This window comes from Sycon ciliatum, chromosome 3 (assembly GCF_964019385.1).
Source record: "Sycon ciliatum chromosome 3, ocSycCili1.1, whole genome shotgun sequence".
NCBI lineage: Eukaryota > Metazoa > Porifera > Calcarea > Leucosolenida > Sycettidae > Sycon > Sycon ciliatum.
Window position 1 is genome coordinate 41,094,338 of NC_088645.1, and position 18,525 is coordinate 41,112,862.

An 18,525-nucleotide genomic window follows, 5' to 3' on the forward strand; every position below is an offset into this window, starting at 1 on the left:
GATGACGAGGGCAAGCCGGTTTTCCTCCAATACGGCCCGGGGTGGTTGGGTTCGCGCCATACATGGAGCAAGCTGTCAGACGTACCAGACGGCATTGATCATTCATTCTGTGCAATGCATGCAACGGAAAACACTGTCAGCCTATTTGGTAGTATGTCTCTGTGCGGAAGTCAGGCCATAAGCACATACTCGCTAGCAGGTGGCCAGTGGAATACGCCTGCTTCAAGAAGAGAAAGCGGCCACCAGTTTCCAAGTCTTCCATATGTTCCAGGTCCTCCTGGCTTCCGAGGAAGAGGATCCGTCGTGGAATGTGACAACACCCTCTTTCTAATTGGAGGAGAGTACAGCAGGTGCCTTCGGTTGCGTGATGGGCGTTGGGAACAGGACTGGTGGCCTGAGATTGACCTGACATTCGGTACTGCGTGTGCACTCTCTGCTGACAGTATCGCAATGTTCAAATTCCATAACGGGTGGAGTTGCACCGTGCGTCACTTGCCATCATCGAAGGAGTACAATCTGATAGTGCCCAGCTGGAGCATCATGACTGCACTCTTCAGTTCGAATTCGCATAGTGAGCCCTCCATGGCTGTCTTCCAGGAAGCCCTGGTACTCTCCCTGGGCTCTCAGGGAGTTTTCACGCTCGACATGAGAGCCTTCCAGCACTGAATTCGAGGTCAGCTTGCACTGCAAGCGTGTGCCAAGCTGTCCGGCCATGCGCGTTCCTGATTGACGGCAGCGCGGGCTGTGTGCCGCAACACATGCGAATGGCATGAGCACGAAAAAATGCTTGATGGCCAGTTGGCGGCCGCACATTTGCCGTACCATGCCTGCATGTGTAATGCACTTCTGCAGCAATGTACAATACACCGCTCTGCTCCGTCTAAAGCAATCCAGTAATTTTGCGTGTGTATCTTGTGTACGAAAAAGCAACTGCTCGTTCTTCTGTCTGTGAATCTTCAATCTTGTGTACATACTTACTTATGGTATTCCTCACGGTTGATCTGCTGTTGGCAATGTTTATAATGCAAATGATGATCGTACAACTGCAGAGCTGTCAATGGATGCTCTCGTACTACATCTCGCACGTGTATTGTGTTTACCATTCGTACAGGTACATTGTATATTCTGTTGCCCCGCACCCAGACTGTGCTAAACAGAAGTACGTTTCCAACGCTCTTCATTTCAATCGAATTTCCATTTGAACAGTAGGCTGCCACAATACAATATCATGCACAGGCTACAGCAGCACTACATAACTGCTGTGATTCCCCTGACCTTTCCCTGCATTCCAGCTTTTGATTATGCATTCATCTCTATGCTAGTTTTTAGTATTTGCAGAGTCCCTGGTGGCATGGGCTTATTCAAGAGGATGTCTGTTAGCATCCTATGCTAAGAGGAGCTTAAGGCAGAGTTCTCTTTCTCTTTTCAAATCCCTCAACCGATTAATACTGCTAGAGAAGTTTTGCGCTGTTCTTCCCTGCGGCATATTGGTGTTCTACCAATCAAATTACGAGCAAGAACCAGTGCGTTTTATGGCAAATTCTTCTGTCTTTGGTTGATTTAAATTGGCCACAACATTATTGTGTGCTGGTGTGCTATGATCATGCCAGTCTCGAAGTTTTGTAGGGGTCCGTGGATGAGGCATGTTCTGCAGGACATCCCGGGCATTGAATACTTTATCTTTTTTGTCTCGTGTTGATATCCGCTTCGTGAGTTCAATACATCGCTGATGAGACGTGATGTGTCCAGCTTTTGCATAATACGAATCAATAATTCCGGATTCATTACTGTGCCTATGGCATAAACCACACAAACTCTCCAAAGCAAGACTGTAGTGCACACATAGTTTTGTTCTGAACACGTATCAATGACAACCTATGCCCGGTCACATACTAAGTAGGCCCTGCAAACGAAGCAGATTCACTCTTCAAGCCCTCCCCGCTGGATTCACATTCATCGTACTCGAGCGGTGCGAAAGCCTCGAGCAATGATCTCCGCATGCATTGGCGGGCCACACACCACTGGGTCATGGGCCACACACCACTGGGCCACACACCACTGGGCCACATACCACTGGGTCACACACCATTGGGTCACACGCCAATGGGTCACACACCACTGGGCCACACACCACTGGGTCACACACCACTGGGTCACACAACACTAGGCCACACACCGCTGGGCCACACACCACTGGGTCACACAACACTAGGCCACACACCGCTGGGCCACACACCACTGGGTCACACACCACTGGGTCACACAACACTAGGCCACACACCGCTGGGCCACACACCATTGGGCCAGTTGCACATGCCCAGCGCTTTGTGTGGATGATTCCGGAAGAAAAACTGTAAAAATGTGGTACTATATCTGGTATGCTTCGTGAATGTTTGGACGTGGAAAAAGAAATGGAGCAGGATTCAAGGAAGTGCCTGCCATAAGGTTTGTATGAGAATTTTCAAGGTTCACTTGAGGCTGAGTTATCAGCATGTGGCCTACTGGTTTTGAGGGCATGGAAACGGCTAAGGCTACCGTGCCCGCATACCCTCCTAGGTCTAGTCACCAGGAAGGTGCCAGGCTTGCATTCTTGAATTCCACATAATTATGTGGAAAGCCGGCAAAAGTAAAATGGCGGTATTTTACTACTCCAAGGTGGACTGAAGGGTGGGTCATTCTGCTGAAGACTGAAGTGCTGCATTAGATTAACACTACATAGTACGGTCATGGCCAAAGAAATCCGAACCACTTACCGAAAGCAGTGTCAAGGCTCATACGGCCACTCAGGCCCTCAGGTCGGTTTTCGGAACGTGCATGATGTAATTGAAATGGAAAAGTAGCGCTACTTTTGGACTCCCTGGTCGGATTTCTTTGACCACGACTGTACTTCAGTAGCTGGAACAGCAGCACGTGCACGCACACCCACACATACATGTACATACTATGATACATACACACACACATACGCACACACATACGCACACACACACGCACACACATACACACACACACACATACACACACACACACACACACACATACGCACGCACACAAGCACACACACACACACACACACACACACACAGATGCACACACACACGTGAACACACAATACAATACAATAATGCCCATCCGGAGATGATGGCAGGTCCTGAAAGGACCGACAGTGTTTCAGTCACACGGAACAGAACTTCGAGTGGCGAGTGAGGTCCTGGCGACGGCAAAAATCTCGGCTGCAGTGGCACCTGAAATCCCGAGACACAGGTTCAGGCGGCTGGATGGTGTTGCAGGCCAGTCTCCACGCACGGCAGTCCTCGGCTAGGCTGTACCAGTCATTGATGTGGCGTGCACACACACACACACACACACGTGCACACACACACACACACGCACACACACACACACACACACACACACACACACACACACACACGTGCACACACACACACACACACACACACTTCAGAAGTACGCACGCACACACATGCACGCATGCACACACATGCAGGCACGCTCGCACACTTTGAACCTTGAAACTGCCACCTAAAGGTGATGCAGTGCCTCAAAGAGGCAAGGAGGGCAGAGTTACTTCTTGTATTTAGGTTGAGCCAGGTACTGGAGACGTGTGAAATTCCAAGAGCAGGTCGGGCATGGGATGGTGCGGCGCTCGGAGCCAGAGCTGCATGTTCTGCGATTGCAGTTGTGCTGGCGGTGCCCTGCTTTGCTCTGGAAACATCATCGGTCACAGGTGTGACAGTGGTACTGACATTGGCTGCAATCAGGTGGGTGAGGTGCAACTATCTCCGGAACTGGAGCGTCACCAAGGCTTGGAGAGCAGCTGTGCACTGCAAATCCACCTCGGCTAGCAAACCGGCGATGGCACGTTTCGTACAACACAGCACCGGACTGTTCATGGATCGCCTTCAGCCGCTCTTCCCTGCATTTGTGCCGACGAAGTCCGCTTTCACTGGCGAAGAGCCGCTCACAGATCGCACAACATACGGACTTGGTTGTCGTTTCAAGGCGTAAGCGCCGTGCAACAATGGCATCCGAGATGGACTGGATCCACTCGCCACGTTCAGCTACGCACACACACACACCCACACCCACACACACACACCCACACACACCCACCCACACACACCCACACCCACACCCACACACACCCACACACACACGCGCGCGCACGCGCGCACGCACACACGCACGCCCACACGCACGCACACACACGGGATCATGTACACACGAGGCGCTTGATCACCCCTGTGCGTGCTCACAAACAACATGATCCAACGGCAATGGACAAGTACCCTATTAGAATACATTAGCCAACTGAGCATCCAGGAATGAGCCAACAGCGGTAATGTCAACAGAATATATTATTTTTACTGAAAGTATCCAGCTGGAACAGGGAATGAGTCTTGAAATAAACTGTCAATGAAATGACAGAAAGTGAAGCAATTCATCATCATGAAGGAGATCCGCAAGAGGAACAGGAAACCTAGAATGAATAACATTGTTTTTTGGGGGGGGGGGGTGTAAGGATTGCTACCAGCTCCATTGTTCCTAGAATGAATAACATTGTTTTTTTTGGAGTGGGGGGTGTGAGGATTGCTACCAGCTCCATTGTTTTGGAAGGATTCTAATGTGTACTGGAGGAGATCCGCCTAGCAGACTACAAATAAATTTCAGGAGGAAGGGCATTTCAAAAAGGAGATTAACTTACAATGTCTCAATAAACATGCAAAATGGTTTCTTTGCCGCAAAACAATGTTTTACTTGCCCGCCAAGCGCCTGGAAGTGGCCTGTCCAGATCGAGGGTGATCAATACAAGAAAAGGTGAGCGATTAGGTAATGGAATAAATGGAATATTGAAGCAATGAACAAGCAGAAGACAATTGAGGAGATGATGTAATGTCATGTACATGTGTGCGAGAAATGTTTCAGCAAAAGCGTGGCTGCGGAGATCAGGAGCCCTGGAGAAACGCTCTGTGAGAGAAGAGGGAGGGGGGTAGGTGAGAGCTGAGTGTTTTTCTTCCGTGTTATTGTTGCAGGGCAAGTTCAATGAAAGAGTGAGATGTTTTTGCATCAAAGAGACCACTTAGTATGGCTGTGGACACAGCGCGATGTGTTGAATTCTTTATTCTCGCGATGGCACCATCGCCAATAAGAGAGTGTTGGCGGCAGCGTTGCTAATTCTAGCAAACAAGAGGTGGAGCAGAGAGGAGAGGAAGTTTAGCACGGTGCTGCTAGACTCACATGCGGCTAGACTGACTGCTGGGTGACGCAGCTGCTGAGTGTTGCGGTGTCACAGACGTCGAGAGATCCAGCCACGGGTGTGGTACTGACTGTGTCGTCACATCTCTCACCGTTCTGGGTCACCGCGACCACCGACAGATCATTGAGGGAGCGTAGGACCTTTCCGGAGCTCGGTCGACACGCCCATGTGCTGTTCCAGCTGCTAACCATGATGGCGACGGCAGTCTTGTAGTGCTAACACATAGAAACAAAACGGTACACATCATCCAGCATAGCCTACAATACAAGGCCATGGAACTCGCACAACACATAGCGTATGTAACACACACAACAGGACACGCAATGCATGGCAAACAGACACCAAGATTCGCATTGTACACGTATGCAGCACAGATAATACAACGCACAACGCACGAAACGCAATAGTCGTTCGGCTCCACGTGGAGTTGAACGGATCATATCTTCCGGGGTCAGAGGCACCCACTGCACCACCTTACAGGAAAATTGGACCAAAATTGCCCCGGAGGCTTATGTCCTGACGTACCAATAATTCCTATAAGTGTTAGCTGCTCTGGTTAAATTAAGCAATCCTATTCATGGTACTGGTGGAGACGGAAGTTGGTTGCCGTCTACATTGCTGGTGGAGAGAGTATGTCTCCAGAGAACACTGCTACGCGGAAGAACTCGGCCACGGAGGCCAACGCCAATAGTTAATGGTGCAAGATAGTCTACATCCCGGAGGGGAGTGTGCTCTGAACCCAGGGACTAATGTATGGTGTATGGTATTTGGTGTATGGTGTGTGGTGGATGGCGATTGTCCTGTGTAACATGGGCTGAAACCAGAGGTGCAAAGCCTAAACAGTCGATAGGATCTCGTCAGCATGAAGAATGCTAAAGTTAGACCCAGAAGCCCTCTGCTAGCTACATGGCATAGGCCGGCTGATTTGTGGCCTGGCCAGGAACAAGGCGCTTCCCCCTAATTTCGTCATCACAGTGGGCTAAACCCCGGGACGAAGGCTGTAGATGCATGAGAACTACATTAAAGCCTGTATTTGCCGCACCCCGTCCCAAAAGAATCCTGTATTGACCGGGAAAATACTCATGCACCAAAGTACAGTCAACTTTGCGTATAACGACACTCGGACGGGCATCAGAAAAGTGTCCTTATTCGCGAAGTGTCGTTATACCCAAAGTCTTATTATATGTATACAGGTAGTATGGACTTTGCTCTGGGCATGGAAAGTCTGTCGTTATTCGCGAATTGTCGTTATATCCGCAGTCGTTATTAGCGAAGTTGACTGTATCGTAAGGGGTCGTCCACAAATATCGATGTTTTTTTAGAGAAGATATTCGTTCATTTGGGGGAGGGGGTTTGGTCCCTGTTTTGAAAAAAATATCGATCTCTAACTTTAGGCGGGCACTGTGCAAACATACAGTTGATGACCTACACAAAGTGAAAGTCAACCCCAAGAATACAGCCATGGCAAGGTTGAGAGACTGTGGCAATGTAAACCTAGGTGTATGGTGAATTTGGAGTTCCTTTTGGTCACGTTTCGCGAGGAGATCACACTTTGTTAAAAAATATCGATACCCTACATAAACGTGTGTATGTTCGTTTTGAGGGGGGAGGGAGGGGGTCCGGGGAGAAATGACCAAATATCGTCTTGAAAAAAATATAGATATTAAAAAATATATATATTTCGGCACCTATTCAATTTCGGCTATCTTTGGCACCGACCCACAACGCCAAATTTGAAACATGGCTGATGAAATTTTAAATGGAAACAAGGAAAACGGCGGGGCACAAGTTATGCGTTACAGTCCGCTAACTGCGTTACAGTCCGCTAACTGCGTTACAGTCCGCTAACTGCGTTACAGTCCGCTAACTGCGTTACAGTCCGCTAACTGCGTTACAGTCCGCTAACTGCGTTACAGTCCGCTAACTGCGTTACAGTCCGCTAACTGCGTTACAGTCCGCTAACTGCGTTACAGTCCGCTAACTGCGTTACAGTCCGCTAACTGCGTTACAGTCCGCTAACTAAACCAGACTTTGAGCAGTCAGTCAGACGTGCACAAGGCAGACTCTAACGCAGGCTCTACGTAGACTCTAACGCATGACTTGTGACCCGCCGTGTTCCTCGTTTCCATTTACCGCATTTCCCCGAATATAAGTCGCACCTTTTTACACTAAAAATCAAGGGTGAAAAGGGGGTGCAACTTACAATCGAGCATGACTTGCTACTGAAATCAATATATCAAAACAATGTGGCTCAAACCTGAACATGGGGATGCGACATATATTCGAGTGCGACTTATAATCGGGGAAATACGGTAGTATTTTCCTTGGCTCACCATCTGAGCACTTGATGAAATTTGCCGAAATTTTACAGTGCAGAGATATTCTATACTTTACTATACTGTGTGCATCAAACTTTCATCCGTGGAACAAGCGAGATTGTGTTATATCAGCACAGTCTCCACTGCAGCAAGAGCGTCCGGTCAGGGCAGGTTTTATATGTGACATACAACGTGCCCAGGCTTTACCAAAATAGCTGTTCCTCATCTCTTCCGATGTCGTGATTCAAGAAGAGCAATTGTACAAAACCCTTCCCGTGCAAACTTCATCTTCACCCTACCTCAGCTGCCATCCAGGCGTCATGGAGCGAAGGTCGCTGCTGACCACCCACCACGAGATCTCTCATCTCATTCATGCTGGGACAGTCCTCTACCAAGCTGCTGTAGGCTTGTGTGTAGCGTGATGGACCTGCAGAATAAAGAGCAAAGGTCTACCCTCGTTAATGCGACATCGTGGCTCTCTCTCTCTCTCTCTCTCTCTCTCTCTCTCTCTCTCTCTTTCTCTTTCTCACTTGATTTCCCTCCCTCCCTAGCTGCATTCCTATCGATGCCTGGTCGTAGGCCATGATTCCGAGACCTCCGGTCGGATGAGCCTCGCCAACCACATCGGCACATCGCCCCTACTCCCCTTTGTCTTGTTGTCCAGTGTCATTTCAGTTGTCCTCTTCCCCTGATTATTAGTTGGGCTGTGTTTTCTGGTTGAGAAGAAGTAGCGACGACCCGGCCATTATGGTATCCAATACACCACACCATCACATTGCGCTCTTGGCCGATCCAATTGTGTTTTCTAGTAAAAAAATAAATAAAATCGGTTACAAGACAAACCTCATTCGTAGACAACGATCCACAATCACCTGACGCCTGATATGCGTACCGTATTTTTCCGGTTGTAAGTCGACCTTTTAAAAGACTTAAAATAGAAGGAGAAAGGGTGGGGGTCGACTTACAACCAGGATTCGACTTATAACCGGGAACTATCAGTATCTTACAAAAATGACCTGCACTGTATGCACGAGTGCATCATATGTACACATTTTTGCCAGTTTATTGACCTTTTTCAAGGATTGGGACGTTATACCCTCCACTAAGGAATGTTTACATGATTTGTTGATGGGTTAGTAGCAGGGAGTGGTTAGCAGTTCTTCTTCGGGTGAAAACTTGAAAACGCAGAATTGAGACCTCCGAATACGGGGGTCGACCTATAACCGGGGTCGACTTACAACCGGTAAAATATGGTACATGCACGTCCGGATAGTCGATAATATTCGTTATATTACAGACAACAAAATTTGAATCCCCCGGGGTTGTCTGCTAGCGAGGGTAGACCTGTACTGGGTAAACTTTGCGATAAAATTGTGAAGTGATACCAAGGCCCTCCTCAGTAGCAGTCACTGGTGGCGCCCAATGTCGTGTTCTCTAGACTTTTCCTTGTTTTTGGGCCACGTGACCTGGTAGGTGGGCCCACAGCAGCCCATTTTATCATCATCAAACTGACAGCCATGCAGCATCTGCCTGGGCACACATCCTCTTTGCCTGAGCAACGATGCAATACTAAGCTTCGCCAGTTTCCTGTCTGAACAGTCCCCCCAATTTTCCCCTAAAACCACACATGTTATGTTGTGGACTTTGTAATCCGTTGAGAAGTCAAGCGGCCACGGGGCGCTGGCCTTGCATCTGAGGAGTCTGCACCAATGGATTACATCATTTCACACCCCCCCCCCTTCTCTCTCTCTCTCTCTCTCTCTCTCTCTCTCCTCTCTCCTCTCTCCTCTCTCCTCTCTCCTCTCTCCTCTCCCTCTCCCTCTCCTCTCCCTCTCTCCCTCTCTCCCCCCCTTCTTTCTCTCTCTCTCTCTCTCTCTCTCTCTCTCTCTCTCTCTCTCTCTCTCTCTCTCCTCTCTCCTCTCTCCTCTCTCCTCTCTCCTCTCTCCTCTCTCCTCTCTCCTCTCCTCTCCCTCTCCTCTCCCTCTCCTCTCCCTCTCTCTCTCTCTCTCTCTCTCTCTCTCTCTCTCTCTCTCTCTCTCTCTCTCTCTCTCTCTCTCTCTCTCTCTCTCTCTCTCTCTCTCCTCCCGCATCACAATACCAGTAGACACCCATACCCTTAGACGTTCACCCGTACACCCCCCTCCCCCCCCCCACACACACACTTCCGCACGCACTTACACACTCACGCACACTCGTAAACCGCACCTTCTCCCCATGCACAGACTAAACTCACTGTGTTTTCTCTCTCGCTCTCCCTCTCTTACCTGGTCCAACAGGGCACATGACAAGAATCTCCCACATGATCAGTGAGAAGCTGTAGATATCGGACGCCAGCAGGATATCAAAGTCTTCATACGCGTCCACCCACGTGGACAGCATCTCCGGCGAAGCATAGCGTGGACTGCCCACCACTGGGACAAAGTTGTACGTGCTCGGCTTGAACACATCTCCAAACTCGGATTTGCGTCTCTGTCGAAAATGTGAAAATCATACACAGTGGAATAAATGGTCAGGCAAAGCTTGCAGCAGATAATAGAGTGGTTGCGCACGACCAAACAAATTGTAAGATCTTGACCATCTGGGTCCGAGTAACGAAAGTTGCTATGAACATTAATTTTGTCCAAACGCGACCAAAACAGAGCGGATCTGCGAAACTATTTTCATGGCATGGAATACTCACCGTCAATCCAAGAGCGTGGCGTAGCTGCACCACAGCGTTGCCAAGATCTCCGATGCACGCCGAGCCGTCGGAGCGCATGAACACGTTGCTGGGGTTCAGGTGGCAGTGGGCGACGCGCGGCTTGATCGGCGAGTAGCGACGCTGCTGGCAGCTGGCACGCTCCTCCTCCTCGTGGAGATAGCAGAGCCCGGCGGCCACGTCGCGCATGATTCGCAGGCCTTGTTCAAGCTCCACTCCCCTGTGGTTCTGTACCGTATGACAGACATGCACAGTGAAAGGGTCTCTTAGGGCTCGTCCATAGGAATGACTTAGTTATCTATACTTTACACAAAAACGAAAAAAGTTTTGTTAATGGTTGGGTGGGTTGAGGCGAGTTTCGTTTGGAAAAATATAGATATCTGAAACATCAGTCCATTCTAGCAGTCATATCAATAACATATTTGTTCAGGAGGTGGGTGGCTGGTGGCTCAAAAGTGGAACCCAAGAACCCAAGAATGAAACAAATCAAGAAGCTGGTGGTTCAAATTTTCTAAAATCGTTAACGGTTTCCTTGCCAAAAGCAGGGCTAGCAAAGCACCATCCATCTTTGAGGTAGCAAGAAAGCCTTCGCCCCAACTGCAAAAGCATAGTCATCCCAACATTGTTAGACTTAGGAAGCACATTGCTCCCAGCATGGCACTCCTCTTGTCTGACATTGTGTGATTGTAAAGAAGTACAAGTCATGTACTTCAAGTAGAGTGAGAATGCTGCCTCACCAGCAAGTATCCATGCAGGCTGCCTCTTGCACAGTCCTCGTACACAATCCAGATGTCCTTTACAAAAGGTTTCACCTGCACATAGACACAGACGCATACACAGACACACGTATGTACAGACAGACAGAGAGACCGACAGACAGAGACCGACAGACAGAGAGACCGACGGACAGACAGACAGACAGATAGACAGACAAACAGACACACACCCATAAACACAAACACATACATATATGCACACACACACACACACACGCACACATGCACGTGCACACACATACACACACACGCACATATGCACACAAACACACATACACACACATACCTGCAACACTGTAAACAAAGTATGAATGGACTACGGTATGGCGGGATCAATCAAACACTGCTTCAGCCGGTCCTGAGCTTTATTGCTTCCACCGGTCCTGAGCTTTATTGCTTCCACCGGTCCTGAGCTTTATTGCCGAACAGTGGTAGATTACCTGAATTCCACCTTCCAAAAACTTGACCACATTCGAGTGTCTCAGACTAAACAGCTGTAAAACACACATGTGCACACACACACACATACATACACACACATACATACACACACACACACACACACACAAACATACACACACACACACACACATACACACACACACACACACACACACACACACATACATACATACATACACACACATACACACACGTACACACATACACACACACACACACACACAAACACACACACACGTACACACATACACATACACACACACATACACACACACACACGTACACACACACACACACACACACACATATACACACACACACACAAACACACACACACACACACGTGCACACATACATACACACACATGCACACATGTACACACAAACACGTACACACACACACGTGCACACACACACACGTGCATACACACACGTACACACACACATAGGTCTGATCACAGAACACCATGTCATGCAAAGCCCACCATCCGAAGCATAACACAGAAACCCATCCATAATGCAAGCATAGGACACCATAAGATGCTGAACAGACCAGGGACTGCATGACTCAACCAACATGTGTTTCCTCTTCAAGGAACAACCTTGCATTCATGTAACGTTGGTAGAGGTTGTGGAAATTTCAGGAAGTGCATTTTCTCATTTTTGTTCTTTTTCGATCTGCACTGCAGCATCAATGACTTTTACCGCATTTTGCAGAAGAACACAAACTTCAGGCATCACTTTGACTGGGATGTATCGCATTTTTACCCGTAAAACCGACACACAGACGTCCGTGGGGTGAAAACGAATTCTTTCGTGACAAAAACGCAAAAAGCTCCGGTTTGGTCTTTATCGCGTTTTGAATTGGAGCCCTTCATGTGTTGGATGTCAATTTACAACACGGTACCTTAGATATGCATACACTACTCTCCTATACCTCCACCTCACCTTGCCTAAAAACACACATGCACACGCATGCGGGCGCACATCCCCCCCCCCCCCCCACACACACACAAACGTACACCTACACATGTCGTCATTCGTACTCACATCATAGAGCAGGCATTCGTGCACCCAGTAGCGGGCGTTGAGCATGCCACCGTCATAGATTCTAACCATGGCGCGCTCTGCTGCCAGGCGTGTGTCTGGCGGCTGCCACTGGCAGTCACAGATAGCAGAGAACGCTCCCTCAGTGCAGCGACTCTGAATGTTCACACGGCTGGCGAGTGGAGATCGATTGCTCTACACACAAGAAAATGCAGAGATAGTGGTAATAAGAAAACTCAAATCAAGTTTTGAAAAAATTAGGAGAGAATTTCATTCTAGAGATGGCTTGTATAAGGTGGCAGCTCTCTAACTGAGCGAGGGGGAAGGGGAGGGCTTCAAATCGGGGTCACACGCTGTATATGACCCTGAGCTATCCATCTGCCCCCTCCCCTCCCATTATACTGTACGCAATGACAACTGGATACGGTGAAACCTGTCAAGGCAATCACTCTCCTCAGGCAAGCACCTGCGCCCAAGGATCACAACTGCAACCAAAAACAAGGATTGTTATTTCTAGCCATGTGACCCTGGATAAGGAGATCACCTATGCCCAAAGACCACCTGTACCCAAAGACCACCTGTACCCAAAGACCACCTGTACCCAAAGACCACCTGTACCCAAAGACCACCTGTCCCCAAAGACCACCTGTTCCCAAAGACCACCTGCACACAGAGACCACCTAAACACATACACCACGTGTATATAGATACCAATTGTACACATAATAGAACCAAGAGTACATAACACCCCAGAGTGTGCAACGCCTGATCCAGCTCTGCATGGGGTCTTGGTCGAGCGGAATCGGATCTTCTGATGTCATGCGTACACTCCACACCAGTGCAAGGCCGGTCTCGAGGCAGGGCACCATTGTCTTTGATCTAAGAAGACCCGCGACTCCCCGGGTTCCCCTCAGATGTGTACCGTATTATGACGCAAAGATCCAATTACGCTCGACCAAGACCTTATGCAGAGCTGGATCAGGCGTTGCACACTCTTGATAGAACGCATTGGGAAAATCACTTCAGTTATCTGAGTAGACATGTTCACCTGTTAATGGCACTCAAGCCATCGTGGGTGATACATGTCTTACATTCCCAACTAGGGTATGAGCGACCAGGCATCGACTACTCACCAGAAAGTTGAGATAGTTCCTGGGACTGAACATGTCCAGCGTATCCATCATCACGTCACATGACCTAGCCAGGTCGTGATTGGCTCGTCTTGCTGCGTTGCCACGGTAGCTGCCCACCAGGTAGGCACTCCAGGATGAGCAGACGAGGCAGACGCACAGGCAGCAGATGACCGTGATCAGGGTGGACGTCGACCAGGAGGGGGATTTCCCAGGACGCAGGCCGCTGGGAGCTGGAGTGATGGTCGCTAGACCATCTCCCGTCATGTACTGGACAGTGACGTTCTTGGCAATGCCCAGCCGAAGGTAACGGTCATAGGTGGCCTTAGTACAGGCATTGCTATCATTGCTGCATCTCCGAATTGTTTTCCAGTCGTCCTCTTCCCACGACATAAACTTCTGAAGTGCCTCATTCTTGTCATAAGCTGCATATGGAAAAGCACAACAAACGTACACAAAAATGACTTTTGTACATGGATATACTCTTGTGGACATGGAAATCCAGTCCCCCCCCCCCCCCACACACACACACATACATACACACGCAAGTTCCTTCCTTCTTCCACTGCCATGACTGGCTACTTGACCCCGTAAGGGGCAGACCAGGAGGCATATTGTCCACAGGGTGGGGAACGTCAGGCTCAGCACCCGCGGGCTGCGCGAATAGCGTTGCCTTTATGCCTTGCAGCCCCCCCCCCCCCCCCACACACACACAAACACATCTCACCTGCTTGTCCTTGCCCAACCAGAGGTGTATAGGCGTGGTTGACATTCCAGCGCCAGAAGGTCGGTGAGCACTCATGCACGTGAAACAGTCGAGTAGCGTTGTACCGATCGGTGCACAGCTCCATTCCACCGCAGTGTGCGGCCGCCTCAAGAACCGTACTGCTGCTGCGATAGTCATCGGGGTGCTTCAGCAGCGTAGCATTTACCCACACGGTGAAGCTTGGCTCGTGTTTGTCGTTGGTGAAGGTAATGTGAGGGTCCTTGTTGCAGCCTGCCTGCCAGAGGCACGTGCCGTTACGTGGGTTGCCAGTGATCCGCCACTGATGCCAACACACCTTACCGTGGCACCAGTTAGGACCGTCGCAGTCCGCCGCGCCCAGCGTGCAAGAGCATTTCTGCATCGCGTCGACTCGTTGGCCCAGCAGCAGCAGCATCACCACCATCGTCCTTGCAATCAGCAAGGCTCTTGCCGAAGGCAGGGTGACTGAGGATAAAACGGAAGAGAAGAGAAGTGAAGAGGAGAGGAGAGACAAGAAGACGAGAGGAGAGGAGAGGAGAGAAGGGTAGCCAAGAGAAGAGAAGGACAGTGAGTGTCTGCAGTGTATGTAGTGTAATGATAATCAGGGCGTAGCTGGTCCCCTTTCACGAGTCTGCACGGCTGCATGTGTGTAGGACGGCTGGTGCATATTCATTCATGGCCATTATGTGCGTGCTGAACCCAGGTCGAAATTCTTTGAGGGATGCACATGCCCCCTCAGTGCCCCAATTGAGCTACGCGCCTGAGTGTATGCATGGTTAGGGTATGCATGGTTAGCAGGCGCGTGCCCCGTATGGGTTCCTGGGTGCCCGGAACACCCCCTCCCCCCCTGTTTTCGCTCAAAATGTAGGAGTTTGCTTCATTTTTTGGAAATTTTCCCGGGGGAGGCCCCGGACCCCCCCCCCCCCTTGAAGGGCACCGGCGCATGCGCCTGGTTAGGGTATGCATATCGCGTAGCCTGCCAGTCCCCTAGTGCACTCATATCACTGCTATGCAAGCCGGTTGGGACCGGGCACTGCCCGTAAACTTGGAAATGTCTGTAACTCCGTATCACCTACGTTTTGATGGGGAAGAGCCAGACATTTGTTATATGACATCCCTATTTCCACACTAATTATTGGCAAGAGAGTACTGTAGATCAACACATTTTTGGCCGGTGAGAAACTTTGGCCGTGAACAAACTTTAGCCGATTGGGTTTCAATCATGCATCATCTTTTGCCTCTATGACAAACTTTGGTCGGTTGGCAACAAGTGGCGAAATCAGCGAAATTTAATCGCCAGCGACAATTTGTTGGTTCACAGTAGTGAAATGTCCTCAAAACTCCGCACAGGGTGCCCGGGAAGACGGAGGTGCCCGTAACTTGGAGGTCCGGATAAGAGAGAGATATGAATGTGTAAGCTAAAACGGTTATGCAACTGATGTCATGGTGCCAAACTACTGCACTGTAATTGGGGATTGGCTTATGGGGATGGCCATACATCGCAAGTCGGAGAATTCACTTATGGGGATGAGCATACAGCGCAAGCCGGATGATTCAATTATGGGGATGGATACATCGCAAGTTGGCGGATTCGATTCTGGGGGTTATGTGTAGAGCGAGAGTTGGCGGCTTCACTCAACTAGCTAGTGACTCTGCCGCTCCATACGAAGCATCTAAACGGATGACGTAATCGCACCACCTCTTTACTCATCATGTCATGTCGTTACAGTCGGACAGCAACAGAGACAACAAGCTGGGTTTAGTCACTCTAGTGTTCAATTGCTAGCAAACGAGTCGTCAATAGTTTTTTTGGAACCTCAAAACAGCAAGCCGACCAACGCTTCCTCCTGACACTGGCCTTTTTGAAAAATTAATAGTAAAATACCCTCACCATAAATGTTTTTCTTCAACGAATGACTTACTTCGTCTGCTGGATACCGCTGGTTCGGTACGCTGCATGCTCGGTCGTGCAGGCGGCTGGCGGGTTGCTTGCTCCAACGGTTGGGAGGAACTATAGCCTCTCCGACGCCTTTCCTTTTCCGGAGACGGGAGAAGCGAGCCAGGCGAATGCGGAATGTTGAGACGAACTCCTCTAGGCTTTATCTCCGACAAGGCACGTGTTTCCTCTTCAACGTTCAAGGAACAACCTTGCATTCCCGTAACGTTGGCGGAGGTTTTTGGGTAGCAAGTCGAAACACGTTTGGCACGGGAGACACAAGCTGTGCTGGACACACTGTAATCGGAACAGCAAAGACCTGCCGCTGCGTTGCGGACACAAACCTAGCGAGCTAATTTCAGACACACCTCTAGCAGACTACAGATGAGACGGAAGCCATCACGCCTCTCGCACACGAGGAAACTGCTCGAATGACCTGTCCGCGTGGAAGAACTTCGAGAAAAGTTTCCACTTGGCGACTGAGTCTGTATTCGTTATCCGCCATACACCCCACGGGGCCCGGTAGAAGCGCAAGGCTACATCGACATGGATGGCGTACAAACTACCGGTGCATGTAGCTTCGCAGCTCGCGTCGAGCCGTTTTCGCTGCTTTTCAGACAAAACATCGCACTCGAGCTGAACAGACACTGAGTGTACAAGGCGTGAGAAAAAACTCCGCTGTCTGGTGGAGAGGTAAAATAATATTTATGGTGAAGGCAGCAGCGGTACACAAGGGACTTGGCCTTGTAGGGCTACTCAGAGTATTAGTCGGCCTAGAGTCAAGAGTAGTGAAGTCTCGGAGTCGAAAGTGTGACCCGGTGACGGTACTCATTGTAGGTGTGACGGTCAGTGACTGGCAGTAATCTTCAAAGCCGCTAAGATGGTCATATGTCCACAGTGTGACTTCCCGTACATATATGCCTATGCCTTGGCTATGGCTATGCCTTGGCTATGGCTTGCGTACTGTGGCCCCGCCTGTCCGTGCTAGACAGACAGTAGCTGCAGCGAGTGCGAAAATCCGCCCACCTCATCGGAGCAGGACAGAGCAGCCTTTTTACTTCGCTCAGCTGCTATTCATAGCGTTGGATTTCATTTGGATACCGATCAACCCTGCCTAAGGCGACATGATCGAGTTCTTTGCTGCTTTGAAGTTTGGTGTTTCGTGCGGGCAAAAACCAGAAACATGGAGTCCGAAACTCCTGCTCGCTACGGATCGGGGCACAAGGCCGTGCGCTACGGTAGAACAGCCGCGAACCCAAGGCAAGGGCAACGAGCGGTTGATCGTCGCCAGACACTCCTGGAAAAATAATAAACAGCAAACACTGAAACAGTACAGAATAGTGGACCCACAACGGCACAAGCAGATCTCATTGCGAGTCTTCGGATGTTCCTAAAATAGGCGGAACGTCGTAGTTCTCCGCCAAGTAACAGTTGAAGTAAGTTTGGTTTGGTTTACATGAATTTTCAGTTCGTTGCCTCAACAGTACAAAGTACAAACAAAGTAAGCGACAACCTGTTGCGCCTGTGCACCTGACCTAGTACTTAGTAGACTACCTAGACTGGCCGTGAGCGTCTAGTGATTGCTAGGCACTCACTCAGTCTCTAGTTGTAGATCTTGGCCGTCTTCAACAGTCGACTAGTCACTTCACTGCACCCTCTTCGCCCATGCCAGCAGCTAGCAGTAGCAGAGCGAGTTCCTGATCTGAGAGCGGGCGAGGACCTGCGGCGCATCGGGCATCAGCGTCGGAGCGAGGTGTGCTCCCACACCACAAAAGTCATAGCATTCAACACCAGGCAGGAACATTTCCGGCACCAGTGTGTAGCGGGCGTAGCTCGAGATCCAGAAACACAAAGACTGAAAGAGTAAAACACCCAGTGCAGATCTATTGACTGTACAAATAGATATCCCTCAAACTTACTTGAATGCCGTGTAGTGGAGTGAGCAGTGTTTCTTTCGGAGTTGTTTTCCCCAGTCCAACGCCAAGATCGCTACAATCTTGCTACCATCGCTTCAGGCTACTAGCAATGTTGGTGGGGAGGAAAAGCAGTAGATCTACGCAGTCGTACATCTCTGCCCGTTCGTTCGATCCCCCTTCCCTCCGCAGACGTGGGAACAAGAATGTGCAAAGCGAGGC

The 18,525-nt window shown here is 49.7% G+C and overlaps 2 protein-coding genes across 3 annotated transcripts in view; one reads left to right on the forward strand and one right to left on the reverse strand.

Moving 5' to 3' along the window:
* Positions 1 to 1,617, forward strand: part of LOC135812228 (probable serine/threonine-protein kinase pats1) — an 11,460-nt gene extending 9,843 nt beyond the window's left edge. For both annotated transcript variants that reach the window (XM_065325566.1, XM_065325568.1), the window contains one exon: positions 1 to 1,617. This exon is cut by the window's left edge and continues 219 nt beyond it. In XM_065325566.1, coding sequence (XP_065181638.1) covers positions 1 to 666 — 666 coding nt within the window. In that variant the 3' untranslated portion in view covers positions 667 to 1,617.
* A 2,689-nt stretch (positions 1,618 to 4,306) lies between these two features.
* LOC135812772 (TGF-beta receptor type-1-like) lies at positions 4,307 to 17,064 on the reverse strand. The gene is made up of 10 exons (XM_065326008.1): positions 16,377 to 17,064; positions 14,437 to 14,919; positions 13,713 to 14,134; positions 12,583 to 12,774; positions 11,511 to 11,564; positions 11,032 to 11,106; positions 10,277 to 10,522; positions 9,861 to 10,065; positions 7,896 to 8,023; positions 4,307 to 5,493 (listed from the first exon to the last, which is right to left on the reverse strand). The coding sequence occupies exons 1-10, from the start codon at positions 16,606 to 16,608 to the stop codon at positions 5,266 to 5,268; spliced, it is 2,265 nt and encodes a 754-aa protein (XP_065182080.1). The 5' UTR covers positions 16,609 to 17,064; the 3' UTR covers positions 4,307 to 5,265.
* Positions 17,065 to 18,525: the final 1,461 nt, after the last annotated feature.